Source organism: Tenrec ecaudatus, chromosome 9 (assembly GCF_050624435.1).
Source record: "Tenrec ecaudatus isolate mTenEca1 chromosome 9, mTenEca1.hap1, whole genome shotgun sequence".
NCBI classification, from domain to species: domain Eukaryota; kingdom Metazoa; phylum Chordata; class Mammalia; order Afrosoricida; family Tenrecidae; genus Tenrec; species Tenrec ecaudatus.
Window position 1 is genome coordinate 123,024,111 of NC_134538.1, and position 19,802 is coordinate 123,043,912.

The 19,802-nt window shown below is 41.7% G+C and overlaps 1 protein-coding gene across 1 annotated transcript in view; it reads right to left on the reverse strand.

The window, feature by feature from the left end:
* RELN (reelin) overlaps nt 1-19,802 on the reverse strand; it is a 509,976-nt gene that overhangs the window by 414,693 nt on the left and 75,481 nt on the right. The window contains exon 2 of the mRNA XM_075558514.1: nt 19,017-19,127. Within this exon, the coding sequence (XP_075414629.1) occupies nt 19,017-19,127 (111 nt within the window). The remainder of the gene's footprint in view (nt 1-19,016; nt 19,128-19,802) is intronic.

The following is a 19,802-nucleotide window of genomic DNA, read 5'->3' on the forward strand; positions in this document are numbered from 1 at the left end:
AGTATAAATAATATACCGCTGAATTTCATTTGACCATAAACAGGAATAAATTACTATTACCTGTCACTATATGGATAAACCTTAGAGATATTGTGCTAAGTGAAAGAAGGTAGACAGTGTGTGATTTCACTTGTATGACATGTCCAAAATAAACAAATCCATAGAGACAAAAAGTAAATTCATGGTTGCCAGGGATACAAAGGGTGGGCGAGGGTGAATTTGAGATTGACTGGTAACAGACACAGGGGATCTTTTCTTGTGGTGATGGAAAGTTTTAGAATTGGATAGAGGTGATGGCTGTAAAATAGATAATATACTTAAAAACTATCCAATCATATTCTTTAAAATTATCAATTTTGTTGAGTTAGACAATAGGAAATACACCCAAAGACCCTTGACAAGTCGGATGGGCAGTGTCTGCAACTCAACCCCAAGGGCAACTGAGAGGATGGCCCAGGCCCAGGTGGCATTGCACTGTCACGCACAGAGCCCTCCGTGAGGCAGAGCCCCCCAGGGCACCTAACAGCAACAAGCATGTTTACCTTTGTTCAACCAGCACACCCCACGCTTTTTAAAACAACACACATCCTTCTCTTGTTCTGTGTAAGGCCTATGAATATATCGAATCACCAACGTCTGCAAGTGTGCAAAATGCTGCTGTGAATACAAGACAATTAAGTTCACTCTAAGATGTGCTGATCTCAGGCCCTTTTGAAACAGGGACTAGAAGAAAGAGCGCGAGAGAGGGTGGTGGCCTAGACTTCATCATCCGCGTAATTATTCTAGAACTGGCCCATTGTCTCAATGTCTAAAAACAGAAGCCAACCCCCAACGGAGTCTGCCTTGGATTACTAACGCATGTTTCATTTTTCCTATTCTTTCCTTTAAAAGGCTCCCATATCAAGTTGGTTCACATCAGCTAGGCTGAAAAGAACCTTCTCCTGATGCAGATAGTTAATTGCTTTAAAAAACAAAACAAGGACAGGCAAAATATCTCTGACGGAGACATCTATTTTCTCTTCTGTGTACTAGAGTTCTGAAAGAGAACCAGAAATAACCTAAGTAATTAGCAATAATGACAACAGGGTTGAGATGTACGAAAACTCGCAGGAAGACAATCAGGAGGGAGCTCAGCCTGAACTTTTACCCAAACATTAACAATTTTTGCTATTCAGTTTTCCAAAATGGCAACTCCCACACTAACAAGTATTTTTCCATTCAGACACTCAAGAGCCCTGAAAACAGTAATTTAGTGTGTGCTTGCCTCAGAAAGCAGCCTACACGTCTATTAGGCTAAATGCGAAATTCAGCATTAGTGGGTTGAATGCAAGCTACAAAACAGAAGACAAGTGGAAACAGAGCTGGCATTCGGTAAAGTGCCTCTTGTGGACTCCTATATCTATTTTCAAATTCATATATTACATCCAGAACTATTTTCCATAAGATGCCAAGAATATACTTTCACTGTAATTTTTAAAAATATTTAAAAGATGGCTATTAGAATTATTTCTAGGAAATAATACAATTATAAAATTAGGTTATGTTGTTCTATCCAACTATCATAACAACCAGTAAGAGAAGCTGCTGCTTCATCCAAGCGTACTTAGAAATAAATGATTGGGAACGTGGAATATATATATATATAATCAGTTATCATTTATCTGGAAGCCAAGGAAAGGGCTGGGAAACTTCAAGGATAAACAACATTACAAGTAAAATGATTGCCATGTCAGGGTCGATCAGTGAGGTCTACTCCCTGAAGCACATCCGTGGGTCCTGTGTCTTGTTGAAACGGTCAGTCACATACCCTGAAAAGTATCACACTCCTAGAAAACAGCAGCACACTGCTTATCAGCCAAGACCCAAGTTTCCTAATTGGTGTTTTAAATGATTGCTTCAAAAAGAAAAGAGACAAGTATTCTCTGCTCTGTGTTTATCTAGTGAGAGATAGGACTTCATCTGCAGAAATGAATTTTCTAGCATTTTCTTCTTAAAAACTTTGGAGTGGCAAGGCACGGTGTCCCAGTGCTGTGTCCTGGTTTGTTTCCTGCTCAGGCACAGGGGTAAAGAGGGTAAAGGTCTTCTCTAATCATACAAGTAAGCTTACACTTTTCCAAGACAGAAGAATCACTTCAGAAATAGATCCTTAACACCGAAGCAGAAAAAAATTACAACAAAGTAATTTCCAAAGTCGAAATTTATATGGCGTGGCAGCAACTTCCACCAGAACCTGCTAAAAATGTGCACTGATTGTATTCTTTGGTAGATTTAGATGGGAGTGAGCAGAAGTAAGGAGGAGAACACAGAAGACTGGCCCGGCAATCTGCTTCCATAAAGATAATGGCCAAGAACATGCAATGGGGCAGCCTCACTCTGTAAAACATAGGGTGGCCAGCAGTCAGAGGCCAACTGGACGGCAGCTTAGAACAACAAGAAGGAAGAGAAAACAGCAACTAGAATTCTAATTCAGGGATTTACTTTTTAATGAATTTATTTTTCAGTGATTTCTGCCTACTGTACTATGTTACTCTATTTAAATCCTGTGGTGTGTCTAGAGAAAACTGGCACGTAAATGACTTGGGAGACAGGAAACAGATGAGTATTACGAGGAATGTGATTTTTGCCTAGAGTAAAGAAAACAAGTGACTTGGTTACGTATTTTTTTTCTTTAGACATTTTATTAGGGGCGCATACGACTCATCACAATCCACACATACATCAATTGTATAAAGCACATCTGTACATTCTTTGCCTTCATCATTTTCAAAGCATTAGCCCTCCACTTAAGCCCTTTGCATCAAGTCCTCTTTTTTCCCCTCCCTCCCCACTCACCCCTCCCTCAGGAGCCCTTGATATTTTATAAATTATTATTTTGTCATATCTTGCCCTGTCCGACGTCTCCCTTCTCCCCCTTTTCTGTTGTCCGTCCCCCAGGGAGGAGGTCACATGTAGATCCTTGTAATCAGTTCCCTCTTTCCAACCCACTCTCCCTCTACCCTCCCAGTATCGTCCCTCACACTCCTGGTCCTGAAGGTATCATCCACCCTGGATTCCCTGTGCCTCCAGCTTCTATATGCACCAGTGTACGTACAACCTCTGCTCTATCCAGACTTGCAAGGTAGAATTCGGATCCTCAGAGTTGGCTGGGATGGGGGGGGGGTGGTGTCCGGAAGCATTTAGGAACTTGAGGAAAGCTGTATTCTTCATCAGTGCTACATTGCACCCTGACTGACCCATCTCCTCCCCTAGAGACTTGGTTACTTTTTAACAAACCCTTGTAAGTGAAATTCTATGAGAAAGGGGCTAGAAGCAGAGCACATTTATACAAGGACTTCTTTCTTAATCTTCTCAATTGAAATAATCATAGAATACATTCCCAAGAAGTTGTAGAGTCATTATTTCTGGAAAGATAAGAGATTTTTTTAAAGTTAACTATTGAAATGCATGAATTATTTAAGGATCTTCTAGGTATACTTGTTGCTACCCTCACCAAGCAACCTTGGTTTTCCTGCTGGGTCTGGGAAGGAACTCACTGCCACTGAGTGGATGCCAACTCATGACCCTATAGAACAATGAGTTTCAGAGACTATAACTTTTACATGAGTGGAAGGTCCTGTTTGTCTCCCTCAGAAAGACTGGTGGTTTTGAATGCTGACCTTGAGGTTAGCAGCCCAACTTGTAACCACACACCAGGGCTCCTCACTCGGTAAGCTGTGGAGGAAAGTATCTTAATGGAATTATATGATTCAGCTTGGAGTGGTTGGTTGACCGGATTCACTGTGGTCGCCATCCTGCTGGGAACAAAATCGGGCATTTTAGGAGCAGAAAGGCGGAATTGCTAGCAGCACATGGGAAGAGCCAGGAATGGAGCACATCCTTTGGACCCTGGGATTCCCCACACTCTGAATCTCTTTGATCCAAGAGAGCAGCTGTGACACCAGGCCTGGTACAGAGGCAGCAGCAGCAGAACCACGAGCCAGAGCAGAAGATGAAACAGAGGACTTCCCAGTCCACAGAACAAGTAAAACAGCAGAGCAGGCTGTGTGTGGCCACTTAATTAGGAGAGTTGGATTTGCTAACCCACAAAGCTGGAGCTGAGTGCCATAGTGCAGGCTGAGGCTTTGGGTGAAGTGACATGATATTGGTAACCCTAAAAGTCCTTGTAACATTGCACATCCAGGGGAGAGGGCCGGAGAGAGAGCTTCCTGCAGACATGCCAGAAACTGTCTGACCTGAATTGTAAGCTGTTAACTTCCTAATAAAACCACATGATGGTGAGCATTATCTTTAAATTCTGTATGACCATTCCAGTGGCTTATCAAACCCAACCACAGAAGTAGAATGAATACAATTAAAGGGGGTGGTGGGTGAGGCACGTCTGACCTCTGCTTTGTGGCAATTATCCGGGGGAACTGCAGGGGGTTAGATGTGGCCCCACTCTGCTTCCTGCCATTGCCATCATGAGGGTGGGATTCGCTGCAATAGCTTCCGTCATGGAAGCATGGGACTTGGTTAACAAATTATTTTTCAGTGAGTTCTGCCTACCGGACTGTATTACTCTATCCAGATTGTGTGGTGTGTCTTTAGAAAACTGACATGTAAATTACTTTGGAAATAAGGGTTTGGTAAGAATACAGGGGCATGGGAAGCAGAACTTTTGATTCTTAGATGATTAATTGGTTACTGCTACCTGTAAATTGCTGGGAGGAATGTAAGAAATATGCTTTGGCTGAAAGGAGTAAGCTATTTCTGGAGTGGCCTGGGGCACAAGCGAGGCTGGATAAGATGATTAATCAAGAGCCAGGACCTACAGGATCCACTTCCATAGGCCCAAGGCACCATCATATATGATCAACACCCTGACCTATTCTAAGACATCAGAGAAATGCTGGCGCCACAGTGATTAAAGCACTCATCTGCGAATCCAGAGGTCAGCAGTTCCACACCTACCATCTGTTTTGTGGGTGAAAGACGTGGTGGTCTGCCTCCATAAAGATGACAGCCTTGGAAGCCCTGTCGGGCAGCTCTCCTCCATTACGGAGTCCTATGAGCTGAAATCAACTTAATGGCAATGAGTGTGGTTTCCATGGAACATTTATGAACTGAAAATTTTCTTGAGATACTTTCTATCCTCTGGATTCTATAAAACCAAACCCACTGATATCCAGTCGATTCTGACTCAAAATGGCTCTAGACAGTTTCTGGGGCTTTCTAAATCTTCCTGAGAGCAAACCTTTCTCCCTGACCCTATAATAGACACTTAATCAGTCACTGTCCCCTCTGGAAGCAAGGGTGTCTGTCTGCTGTGTGCAGGAAGGCAAGGGACAGAGTGGTAGCCAGGATGATGAATTTTCCCAAGATCTTTGGTGACAAAATGTACACCTTTGTCTGGCTTTAAAAGCATGTACAGATTGTAAACACATGTGTATACATACACATACTTAGATACATTTAAATAACTATTTTCGTGTGACAGACTCTCTTGCCTCTCTCTCCTGTCTCACCCATGAACAGACATTTGCATTCACATGTACGTATTTACAAAACAAATGATCATTCCATAGTAAAATATCCCATTAATACCCAGTGGCCTCTATTGGTTATTCATCGATGAATATTACTGAGCACTGTTAGGTGCCATTGAGAGTCAAGGTGACTAGCCCTTCTCATCCTCATAGCGGTAAAAGTGACTTTCTGAAGAAGCAAATTCAATATGGAGCAGATGGAGGCTGTTAAGAAAACAGAGTGGAGCATGGAGGAAAAAGGAAAAGTTCCCCAAAGATGGAGACAGAGAGGAGGGCTCAAAAGGGATCAGCAGAGGAGGTGAGGAAAGCAAGAAGCCCTAAAAGAGGGTGGACAGTCTTCCCAGCAGATAGAGCCAAAGGAAAGTCAAGAACCTAACCAAGGAGCCCTGGGGGAGCTGGTTTCAGTGGAAGACCCACAGTTTGAAACTCCCTGCCTGCCACACCATGCAAGAAAGATGAGGTTTTCTACTCCCATAAAGAGCTACGAGCTTCCTGGAAGCAATTAGTTCAAAGGCCTAATGGGTGACATGAACCACAGCCTGGGCCAGAACTAGATGGTGCCTGGCTACTCCTACCCATATTGACCATTGTATAGAAGGTCTCCGTTAGAATTATTAAATAAGAATGTGGGGCAAAATTCAAATGCAAAAGAAAAAAACCAGATTCACTGGTCTGAAAGATACTGGAGGATCTCTTGAGACTATTACTTAAAAACAACTTCCCAACTTGAAACCCAAGAGCAGCTCTGGAAGCCACCTCTCAGCTAAAGAAGAGCTAATCCTATGAAACCAAATATTCAACCTGTGAAAAATATGTTCATTACTCTATGGGACCAAAAGGGAAGCATCTGGCCCAAATCAAAGATGAGAAGGAAAGGAGAAAGTCCATGATTGGACATTGGGAATCCAGGAGAGAAGCTGGGAGTGTATTGACACATTGTGGGATTGGCACCCATGTGCTGGAACAATTTGTGCATGAATTCTTGATTGGAAAACTAATTTTAAATGTAAACATTCACCTGAAGCACAGTAAATGTTCAAAAATCATTCTGACTTGAGAAAAAAAGTCACAGTCTCAGAAACCAACAGGGCCCCTTCCTGTGGACCCTATAGGAACCCGAATCGCCTCGATGACAGCAAGTCAGTGAGTGAGTGAGTGAGTGAGTGAGTGAGTGAGTGAGTGAGTGAGTGAGTGAGTGAGTGAGTAACCAGCGCCTGGCACGGTGGTCAACAGCAGCTAGGTTGCTAAGTGAAAAGTTAGCAGCTCAAACCTACTAAGTGGCCCCTCAGTGGGTGAAAGGCAATGGCCACCTGCTTTCATAAAGATGTAAAGCATTAGAAAGCAAGTCTATGGGGCAGTTCCACTCGGACGTGAGTCAGAACCCACTTGATGGGGCGCAACAACAAATCAGAAGCCCTGGTGCTGTGGTTTGCGCCTGGCTGCTAACCAGCATGTCTGCAGTTTGAGGGCACCAGGTGGTCCCCTGGATGGTGGTGTGATTGAATTGTGTGATATGTGAATTATATGCCAACAAAACAGGGTTTTTTTGTTTGTTTCTCATAAATTTCTCACTGCTGACGAGTCAATTCTGACTCATAGCGACCCAGGGGGGTGGGGAAGTTGAGGGGGATGGGGGGGTGACCCCAGTCTTGGGAAGCTCATGGAGCAGTTCTACTCCCCTGCAGGGTTGCTGATGTGGACTCCACTCAGCAGCATATGGCCTCAGGGGTCTAGAGCTGGGATTGAGAGGCAGTGTGTGGGTGTACTGAGGGGCGCACAGGGTGGACGTTGTGTGTGTGGCATCAGCGGGTGACTGGAGAGCAGTGGGGTGAGGCTGGGCAAGAGACATGGGGAGTGACATGCAGGCCTACTGCAGAGAGAGCTCTTAATCAGGTTCTCTGGTAGAAACCACCTCAAGCTGGCTGAAGCTAACATGGGAGGGGGGTAATCAGAGGCTATAGAGTTGACATTTGAATGATAGGTTTCTGACTTCCTAAGCATGACTTTGGGCAAATTACTTACTCTCTTTGTCCCTCAGATCATTTATCTACAAAATAAGGATAATTGTTTTGTTCGGGTAGGATAATGAGAGTTGAAATACCTGTAACACACCTATCACATATATCACGTGTTTGATAGATGTTAGCTATTTCTGTTACTGGAACCCCTAAATAGGTGAGCCTGTTAGGACAACAGCCGAAACTGCACGCCTGGAAGATTCAAGAAACTCAGACAGCTCTGCCTCTCTCTGCTCAGATTTCCCAAGGCCATTGTGGCCGAAGGCTGTCCAGAGCTCCCCAAATGCTGGCATGTACCTTAGATGCAGTTCATGGAGAGAAGGATGGGTGTCATTCCAAATTCCAGCAGAGTAAACGTGATTGGCCAGACTTAGCTTTTGTGTCACACAGTGTAAAAACTGGCACTGAAGGTTTAGGGCCCTACAGTAAAAAACACGGCTCCTAAGGCCTGTGCCTCTTGTCTGGGAAGCAGGCAGACAAACCGAGTGATTCAGCTTGATTTCTTTTTTCTATTTTTTTTCATGGCAATTCTTTATTTTCAAAATCTCTAAATTAATCATGTTTTTCATTGAAAATATTATATTTGAGAAGATAAGAACTCTATACAGTGAAGTGTAGTCATTTTCTAAATAAATAATTTTTGGGGGGGTGTTAAACTTTTTTGACCCTCCTATACAACAGGTGGTATATTGTACTTGTGACTCATTTGATACATATGTATCCAAAATAATATTTACAGCTACATTCAGCAATAAGTTTTTTTAATCATTATATTGAGGGCTTGCACAATTCTTATCACTACCCATACATCCATCCATTGTGTCAAGAACATATGTACATTTGTTGCCATCATCATTCTCAAAACATCTGCTTTCCACTTGAGCCCTTAATATCAGCTGCTCGTTTTCCCCCTCCCTCCCCACTCTCCCCTCCCTCATGAACCCTTCATAATTCATAAATTATTATTTTTTCATATGTTACACTGTCCGACGCCTCCCCCTGCCCTCTTCTCTGCTGTCCACCCCCCAGGGAGGAGGCCATATGTAGATTCTTGTAATCAGTTCCCCCTTTCTACCTCACATTCCCTCCACCTTCCAGGCATTGCCACTATCACCACTAGTCCTGGAGGAGTCATCTGTCCTGGATTCCCTGTGTTTCTGGTTGCTATCTGTACCAATGTACATCCTCTGGTGTAGCCAGATTTGTAAAGTAGAATTGGGATCATGATAGTGGGGGGGTGGGGGGGAGGAAGCATTTAGGAATTAGAGGAAAGTTATATGTTTCATCGTTGCTACCCTGCACCCTGACTGGCTCATCTCCTCCCCACAACCCTTCAGTAAGGGGATGTGCGGTTGGCTACCGATGGGCTTTGAGTCTCCACTCTGCACTAACACATTTACAATGATACGATTTTTTGTTCCTTGATGCTTGATACCTAGTCCCTTTGACATCTCGTGGTCACATAGGCTGGTGTGTTTCTTCCGTGTGGGCTTTGTCACTTCTGAGCTAGATGGCTGCTTGTTTATCTTCAAGCCTTTAAGACCCCAAACATCTTTTGATAGCCGGGCACCATCAGCTTTCTTCACCACATTTGCTTTGCACACATTTTTCTTCAGCAATCGTGTCGGGAAGGTGTGCATCCTAGAATGCCAATTTAATAGAACAACGTGTTCTTGCATTGAGTAAGTTCAGCTTGATTTCTACGGTTACTTTTTCAGACTGGCATCATGGAACATGGGCCTTCAGGCATTTTTTTAAAACCACTGATGAACATGTAAGAAATCTGATGGTCATATTGCTTTGCCTGGACCTTAAACACTTTTTTTTTTCAATTGTGCAGCCCTAATTCATTTAAAGGACCCTTGGTGGCTGGTGCAGTATGTGCTGGGGTGCTCCCTGCAAGTGGCTCAGACCCACACGTCACTCTGCAGGAGAACGATGAAGCTGTCTTCTCCTGTAAGGATTTGCAGTCTCAGAAACCCGACGGCACTGGGTTTTCCTCTGTCCTGTCGGGTAACTATGAATCTGAATGAACACAATGGCAGTGGGTTGGATTTTTTTCTTCTTTGAAGAACATGAGAATTCCAAAATGTCCATCAGCTGATAGTAGGTCATATTACCAAAATGTAATAAACAAAAATGTATTATATCGATAGAATGGATCATTATTTAGTAATAAGAAGTAACAGAGTATTGAGACAGGCTACTACTGGATGAACTTGTAGAGGATTGTGTTAAGTGAAAGAAACCAGACCCAAAGGCAATGGTTTGTGTGGCTCACCCCAAAAGAAATCTCTGAATGAGCACCTCTACAGCAACAAGATGTGGGTGCACCGTTCCTGAAGGATGGAAGGAAGAAGCATGTGGAACTGATTTGAAGAGTTAGGAAGTTTCCTTTTTGGGTGATGGAAATTCTCTTTAATTAAGAGGATTTCAAACCTTAGCATATATAGTAAAACTCACGGAATTGCATATTTTTAAATGGTGGCTTTTATGATATGCGAATTACTTCTCAAATGGTGGGTGAAGGGAGCCAAGAACTGAACTGCAGGTCAAAATACTTGGTTTAATCCGCTCGTTTACCATCATCCCATGTAACAACCACCATCTGCCCTTTCTCGGCCTTGTTTGCGTCCTTGTACATCAGGGGTGGCGACCACGCCAGACTCAACTGAAGGTCAGTTCCAGCTCTAAATTCTACACGTAAGAAATTGGATGCATCCTTCCCACCATTAGTCATTCTGTTTCCTCTTGGACATTCTACCAATCATTGAAAAAGAGGAAATCCTCAACAAAGCCCACATGGAAGAAGCACACCAGCCTGTGTGATCACGCAGTGTCGAAGGGATGAGGTATCAGGCATCAAAGAACAAAAAAATCCTATCATTGTGAATGAGGGGGAATGTGGAGTGGAGACCCAGAGCCCATATGTAGGCAATTGGACATCCCATTATGGAAGGGTGTTGGGGAGGAGACAAGCCAGTCAGGGTGTGATGCAGCAGTGATGAAACATGAAGCTTTCCACTAGTTCCTAAATGCTTCCTCCCCCCCACTATCATGATCCCAATTCTACCTTGCAAGTCTGGCTGGGCCAGAGGATGTACACAAGTACAGATAGAAACTGGAAACACAGGGAATCCGGGATGGATGATCCCTTTAGGACCAGTAGTGAGACCAGGAGGGTGGAGGGTGGGGTGGAAAGGGGGAACAGATTACAGAGATCTACATATGGGCTCCTCCCTGGGGGATGGACAACAGAAGAGTGGGTGAAGCGAGACATTGGACAGGGCAAGATATGACAAAATAATAATTTATAAATTATCAAGGGTTCATGAGGGAGGGAGGGAGGGGGAAAATGAGGAGCTGATGCCAGGGGCTTGAGTGGAGAGCAAATGTTTTGAGAATGATGAGGGCAATGAATGCACAAATGTGCTTTATGCAATTGGTGTATGTATGGATTGTGATAAGAGTTGTATGAGCCCCTAATAAAATGATTTTTAAAAAGAAAAAGAGGACGTCCCTCAACAAGCTTGATTGACAGTGGCTGAAACAATGGGCTCAAATGAACCCTTGTGAGGACTGCACGGGATCAGCAACAGTATTGCATTCTGTTGTGCGCAGGGTCACTATGAGCTGCAACTGACTCCACAGCACAGTAACAATAACAATTCTGAACATACACTGCAGTCTAAACACTTGAACGTTAACCTCATTTAATGTACACAACAAATCTGTGAACCGGTACTAGTACTGTGTCATTGTATGAACGTATGCACTGAGGCTCGGGGAAGGGCAGGATGGGGCCCAAATTAGCATGCAGCAGGGCCAGGAATGGAACTAACATTTCCTGACCACAGAGAGCATATAATGAGCCATTTCCTAAGTAGCCTTTTTCTACTAACTCTTCCACTGTGTTCTGAGTCTCATGACCTTCTGTTGCTTCTGAACACTTGTCTTATTTAATTATCAATTTGTTCATTAACTTATTCAAACACTGTATATTCATATGCACTATTTTAATAAGTGACTATTTTAAGACTTGAGTTTATAGGATCGTCGAGTTGAAATCAACTTGATAGTGGATATTTGAAAGCTAGCTATTTAGGGATGGAGACTTTCTGAATTATTTATCACATGTTGAATACATATTAGATAATGCCTCTTATTAAGGGTAATGTGAGCATACCCAACTGATTAGGTTGATACCCTACAAATAAGATATGAAGTTGTTACTAATTTTTCCTATCAGTTCCAGTCCTTGTACCACTGACTAAAGTAATTTGTTTAATTAACCAGGAGTTTTCTTGCTAATTATAGATCATTTACCTTACTATGCAAAAAGGTCATAGCATTGGGCTCCTCAAGTATGTTAAATTGCATTTATTTTTGCATTTCCTCCTAATGAGACAGACAAAATAAATGTGAAAAATTCATCTTGAATAAAACAGCAGCATAATTTAGGCCAGTAAGTAAATACAACTATTACACAGGCTCCGATTTAATGAAGCTCAAAGTTACTGTCCTTCTTTACAGATACTAAGCCTAAATATATGCATGTATTCAGAACATTTATAATATCCCAGTTACACAGCCAAGATACATAAGACTAAACTATAGCTAATATTTGAGAGAAGCAGTCGGAGAGAATAATTAGCAAGTTGTGAAAGTCATAATGTGAAGGGAAACCAAAGCTTAAATAAAACCTTTTACTTTTATTTTTGGTGCCAATGAAATATAGCATTTAAATAAATCTTGCATTTTTATGATTAAACTTTCAATCACCTCATTTGAAAGCTGAACAGTGAATAAGGAAGACCAAAGAAGAAGAGGTCTATGGCTATATTGAGTTCCAGTGTTGGCGAAAACTATTAAATACAGCTCAGCCTGCCAAACAATAAACAAATGCACACATCTGTCCGAAAAGAAGTACAGCCAGAATGCTCCTTGAAAGTGAAGGCTGTGGGACTCTGTCTACATGCTTTGGACGTGGTATCAGGAGGGACCATGCCTGGAGCAGGACATCATGCGTGGTAAAGCAGGAAGACAGTGAAAAACGGAACGATCCTCACAAAGATGGGCCCAAGCGTAGCAATGATTGTGAGGATGGCCCAGGGCCCAGTAGTGTTTGGTTCTGCTGTGACATGAAAGGTCGCTATGAGAATAGACTCAATAGCACTTAACAATAACAACAACACATCAAGGATCAAAGTACCCATTTCTCCTAAGTTGGTGCAATATATGGGATCACTTGGAGTTAGAATCAACCCAACAGTGGGTAGTTAGAATGACTGAAAATCGAAGTCTTTTTTTAAACCTTTAAATCATTTGTTTTTTTAAATAACATTTAATATGGAATGGAAAGATAATGGGATTTTTTTCCAGGAACTCTTTGAAGTTTGTTCATAATATACTCCTATTCATGTTAAGTTAGGGTGTCAAATTATATTGGCGGGACGGGGTTTAGGGGATGAGATCATTAAGGTCTATAATTTTAATACAATTTAAAATGTAACATTGATAACATTAAATTTTGTGTAACTTATGTATTAAAAATATGACATGATGTACTGAATGTTTAAGGGGAGTGGGGACGGGGATGGGGGGTGAGTCTAGATAGAAAATATTCATTACATTTCCCAGATCCTAGATTTCACCAAATCTTACCGTTTTAAAAGTTTTGTAATGTAGCAAATTATTGGACCTAGGGTGCCTGAGAATGACAGAAAAAGAAGTGACTCAAAGAAAATGACAAAAGATTCGGAGGGAAAACTGCTAACATAGCTGATGCATTAGCTAAGCAAATTATCTAGGCATTGCATTACACAAAGGTTTACTTTACATGAGATCGAACCATTATAAGTGAGGCTGCTATTTTCCAGGACCGCAAACCCAATTCTCAGGTTTTAGAGCCAGAATACTGAAAATTGAGTAAAATCTCTAGGTTTGCGAGCCAGAACACTAAATATTGAGTAAAATGCATTTCAGCCCCTGGAAATGGAACAATTTTGTACAAAAGGATATTCAAATAGCTCTTCATTTAGCAACCACAATAAGCCTGCAAGATTTACATGATTGAGCTGGAATTCAAAGCCAACGACAGAGAGGGGAGCATTTCTTTCTTTCTTTCTGGGATGCCCAATGAGATATCCATAATTAAACATCACACCTCCCTGGTGCAGCATGTTTTCTTCCATTGACAAGCAAAATGCGGTATTTCAAATCATGCATTGCTGGCTTACAGTCATCTTTAGCATGGCTATTGTTTCGATGTATTTCTGGCTATTAGGCTTTTGTCTATTTTTGGTCAGTGAGGCATACATTTTAAACAATCCTGGTTTTGCATAAAAGACTGTAGCTATGTTGGTGGAATCACATTATAAATAGCATCGTAAGAATAATTATAGCCTATTTTTGGCTGGTAATACATACATTCTATATTCAAAGGGCAGTGGATGTAAGTGTAGTGCAATCTATACAATTAAAATTAAGGAGATGAAAACTTTCAGAAGGAAAAAAAAACTTTTAGAAGTAAGAGTACTTCTTTAAACTTTGCAATATTTGTCACAGCCTGTTATGCATATCACACGCTAGTCTCTCTCAATTTGCTGGGGAAATGCCAAACAAATCATGTTTGCTTAACATACCATCAAAAGTCACAGCCTAATATTATGTATTCAATAACTCTTTTGTTCTATATCAAAGAGTGACACGTTATTTCAGTTTGATGCTACTAAAACTGCTAAACTATAGACACAGCAACTCTTAAAATATACCTACTTTTCATCTAACCAAATTAGATCTCTTTCATTTCCTTTTTAAAATGTAAAGACTATGTTCAACCTAATACCAAAGATGAAAGGAGTCGTTTCCCAAAGTGACCATTTTATCTCAAAGGAATTTATTTCCTGCATCCTATTCAAAAACATTATTTTTTTTCTTTTCTTTTTTAATTTTAACAATTTATTAGGGGCTCATACAATTCTTATCACAGTTCATACATATACATACATCAATTGTATAAAGCACATCTGTACAGTCTTTGCCCTAATCATTTTTTTCTCCTCTTTTCTTTTTTTACATTTTATTAGGGACTCATACAACTCTTATCACCATCCATACATATACATACATCAATTGTATAAAGCACATCCATACATTCCCTGCCCCAATCATTCTCAAGGCATTTGCTCTCCACTTAAGCCCCTTGCATCAGGTCCTCTTTTTTTTTTTCCTTCCCTCCCCTTTCCCCCCTCCCTCATGTGCCCTTGGTAATTTATACCTCGTTATTTTGTCATATCTTGCCATATCCAGAGTCTCCCTTCCCCCCTTCTCAAAAACATTATTTTTTAAGATTAAATCTGTTCAGCCATATTTGGGTATATCATGTTTTGTTTGGGGACTTACTAGTAACCACTATCATAGATAAACACAAAGGTATTTAGAACTTTATAAAGTTCTTGCCTCTCTACATCCATACAAAACTCATGGTACGGAAATGGCAGAAGCCTAGTGGGAGAAGGAACATTTATTATGGAAATCAAGCTACCAACATTGGGCTGTGCCCATACTCAGAGAGCTCTTCACCCATCAAATCAGCAACACAGGTCGATAGAAGGCTAAATCCAATTCAAGCTAATAAAAATACATACTAATCTCAGTGACAACTGCCTAGATATTCAAACCCAATGCTGCTTACACAATCAAATTGAATTCCAAAGCCACTGGAGAAAATGTCCTCATGCTTGAGTATCGTAAATAATTTCTAACAATTTTATTCTTAGTTTTTTATTATTATTAAAAGATAATTTTATTGTGAACTCTTACAATCTATATATCAATTGTATCAGGCATGTTTTGTACATATGTTTCCATCATTCTTTTCTAGACATTTACTTTCTATTGAGCCCTTGGTATCAGCTCCTCTTTTATGCCTCCCCCACCCTTATGACCCCTTGAAAGATTATAAATTATTATTATTTTCACATCTCACACCGACCACTGTCTCCTTCCCCCATGGGTTTCCATTGTTCTTCCTCTTGGAGAGGTGTGTGTGAATATGTGCCGATCATTGTGATCTGTTCCCCTTTCACCGCTCCTCACCACCCCCTCACCCCTACCCTTTTGGTATCGCTATTCACATTCCTGTTCCTGGATTCCGTATGTTGTGAGCTCTTATCTCTTATCTGCAAGGCTTTCTAGCAAAAAGCTTGAGGTGACATGTGTATTAAATGAGCTTTCAAAATATGTTTACAACATAATTATGAATGGTCATCAATGGTTCTCTTCAACCAAAGCCCCCAAATTGACAAATGATACATACGTTCATCACTCAAGTCCTCTCAAACAATCTAGATAGATAAGCTCATGAGTCATTCCACTTGAGAACTATTTTTTTCTCTCTCCCCAGTCCCTAAGGAATTACATAAAACTCCTGGACTAAAGGATACCAGCTGCTTCAGTTATCAAGATTTACAATTTTGGATTAGCTCATTTGATTGTGTGTTTCCTGGGTGCTAATTGCTTTGCATAAATCATCTCATCTAATGTTCACAGCTACCCAATAATATCTTTTGAGGCAAGCATGATTACCATGACTATTTCATAGAGATAGACTTTAGCTCTGAAGAGGCAAGTGACTTGACTGGGACACAAAATGAGTAAGAGGTGGAGACAGGATCTGCAGGTGTGACTGCACAGGCAGCAGCCCTTCTACCCAAGGTCTCTTACTGAAGCCTATGCCATCCTGCACCCGGGTTCCTTCTGTGCTTTGCCAGAGAGGTGTCCTATCACAGCAGACTCTTCCTGCATCCACTCCTGGCTTCTGTGCTGACCCCAGAGTCATCTCTTGAAGGAAAGGCTGGTAGAGTCATCAGCCTGAAAACCACAATAGTTTTACCCTTCCTTAGTGTATAAACCAGACACACTCCTCTAGTTTCCAGGTCAGTTCCTCAGAGTGTTCCTCAGGTCTCACCCTGTGTCTTTGGGAAAGCTGTTCCGTCAAGGATGCTGTTTCCCACCATCCACAGGCCCTGAGCTAATTAGCTCTTAGCCATCCTTCAGCTCTCAGCTCCGAGGCCACTCCTACAGAATGCTACGCCACTCACCGCAGACTACGTCTAGTCTTCGGTATATCCTTCCTCAGCACTCAGTGCGTGTCTTTGCTAGCTTCTACAGTCATAGCGTTATTTAATGAGCACCTCTCTCCGACTAAGACTCGTGGCTCTCAAACTTTAGTTTGCATTGAAATGACCTGGAGCACTTGGTTAAAAAAAAGAAAAGATCTCTGGGTCCCAAGCAGCGAGGCCTGAGATTCTACAATAATAAGCTCTCTGGTGACACTCATGCTGCTGGACTAGCAGCTGGTCCAGGGCAGTGGTCCTCACCTAGGCTAGCATGACCCTCACCTGGAGAGTTTTACAAATGACCAGCTGCTAGTCCGGATGCTCCAGATGTTCTCACTTGATCGGGCTGGAGTAAAACCCAGTGTAATTTGTCCAAAAGTACTGCATTAGACCAGTTGTCAAGGAGTCTGTTCCAACTCAGGGTGGCATCCCGGCATTTCAGAGACAGATAGAAAGCTACATAGGAAATATCTTGTAATGAGTGTTTTCGGTGCTTCCCGGGGGTTTTCAGTGGCTGAATATTCCAACCTACACCACCGGGTCTTCTTTCCAAGATGCCAAGGGGAGAGCTCAAGCCTTCAAGTTTTTGGTTAGCAGCCAAATGTGTCAGTCATTTGAACTACCCTGAGACTCCAAACAATACAGACTTACACTAAAGAAAAATATGCATTTACCGAAAATTCAAATGTAGCTGTTTTGTATTTCTATGTGCAAAATTTGTCAACCCTACTTGGGGATCTTGTTCTAATATAGCAGCTATCGTATCATATATTTATCTCATATATGTGATTGTAAGCTGATTTTTGCTCTCTACAGAGGAAAAAGTGGCCTGGAAGCCAGAGGAATTTTTTCCAATGATAACTAAGACTTCTAATAAGCTACCAACAGATCTTATCTGATCTCTCTTTGAAATGGGGCAAATTGTCAATGGTCAAATAATTTAACATGACGATTAAAAGTCTTCCAGTTTCCTTTAAGTTCTGAGGAGCTGGGTCTCAGCTGAGGGAAACAGCGCGGTGATACAGCATCAACGTGTTTCACATCAATCAAGGAGTCATCTGGACACAGAGGAGGTGCCCTTTCACAGAGCAGTGTAGGTAAAAATCCTTTATTTACCACCATAAAAATAAGACTTCAACCCGTGGCTGCCTTTGATCTTGCAATTCTATCACACATTGGTGTAGGACATCCAGGGGCAAACTTGCCAGTTTTAGAGTACAAGCAATGATCTCATGTCATACATAAACAAATAGTTTAAATGTATATTTTTGATGCTGCGGTGGTTGTCCTTAATCCCAGCTTGACATGTTGACAGCATGATGGGGAAAGTAGAGATTTCCACCCTGAGAATCCTCTGGGATTAGTGACCATCAGGCAGCCTTCTGCCTCCTCACCTCTGCCTAGCTGACCTGCCAGGTCTCTGACTGAAGGCAATGCGATAGATTATTGTGCCAGCCTGGCCGATAAACACAAGTAGGATTAACTGAAGGGCAGAGGGATAAATGGCTTGCTTGTTCTGTGCCTCAGTTTAAAGGGGTACACTACCTGTGGGATGCCTAGCCTGTGGACTGTGTCGCTGTAAGTTGAGGTCCCTTTAAACCCACACGATTGGAATGTTCATCTCTGGAGCTGGGGACCGACAGTTGATGACAGTTGGGGACCTGCCTTGCTGTTTGCTGCCTAGATATATATAGCCCAGCTCTCTCTACAGAAGGGGACTGGCAACTCGCAGCTCTCAAGCCTTAAAGGACTGCTAGTGTCTCACTGCTTTATAATTTAACTGTTAATTTCTTGTATTATCTATCTGTATATAATTTAACGGTTCATTTCTTGTAATTATATATCTATCTTTATAAATATATTTTTATATAATTACTAGCAATCTGCTTTTGTTTCTCTAGAGAACCCTGTCCAACACAGCCAATTACCCCCATATAGATGTTTTAAGTATTAAGCACTTAACAGAATTTAAACCTTTTAATGAAAATCACTGTCTTTAACTTTCTGCAGTGCTTACTTGACACACTTAATATGATGACTTTCACCAACCACAGGGTTGTAAGAACTATCTGGAGGAGTGGGTTACTGAACTGCCACAACAACAGAAGATGAAAATGCACACACACACACCACACAGCCAAGGGAACAGCAGAGGTAAGCAGTGAGGTCACACTTGATGACACATCTACCCTACTCATTCCAACGCACCCGAATTCCAACACACAGCCATCTTTCTATTTGCCCTAAAATGCTGAATGTGTTTATCTTCTAGAACCAATGTCCCCCCAAATATGATTGGTAGCTGCATAAAATGGCCACAATTACCGGTTCATTGGGTCAGGGTAACTTACCAAATCCAAAAGCGCTGGACCCCACAATGCTCTGGGAAGTCTGAACACTCGTAGACGTGTACAGTCCTGTCACCAGCAGGCCGTCAAAGAAGGTGCTTGTTGAAATTGTCACTAAAACGGGAGGCAGAAAAAGCAACGTCAGTCGGAAGAATGAGTTAACGGCTCTGTCATGTCAGACGTAGTCAAAACAATCTTTACTCATTATTAACAAGTTATTTCTACATTCCCCTTATTTAGTGTTTTCTCTATTTTAAAAACTATGCTGATCTCAAATTTTGAGCTTCAGCTCCACTTTTCCACGCTCATTGACACAGCGCCCACCTATGTAAAAATATAATCTGACAACAGCACAGTATTGAGTAGCTAGCTCTCCCCGCTTCCCTCCAAACCCCTGAAAGTCGTGTAAGGCATTGCGGGAGTTTGGGCACGATACTGAGAGCACTTTCTCTCCTTTCTTTCATTCATTCATTCGTTCGTATGTGTGTATTTTTAATTGATGTGTCCCACACTGTGGGAAACAAAGTTACATGGGCTGAAAGAACAGTAAGATGCACTATCTTTTCTTTTTGTCAGTTTGAATTTCATAGATGGATTCCCTGAAGCTCTCAACAAAAGTGGACTAATATGCATGAAGACAGTCAGCTCTTTTCTCCTTGTGAACAAGAAAAACCAGCCATCACACATTTTGATTTTAGAGCAAAGTCTACAGAAGGCATGCAAGTGATTTTATACCAGAGAATCAGAATATTCCTGGGAAGAGAGGGATCAAATTAAATGCGTCTGTGT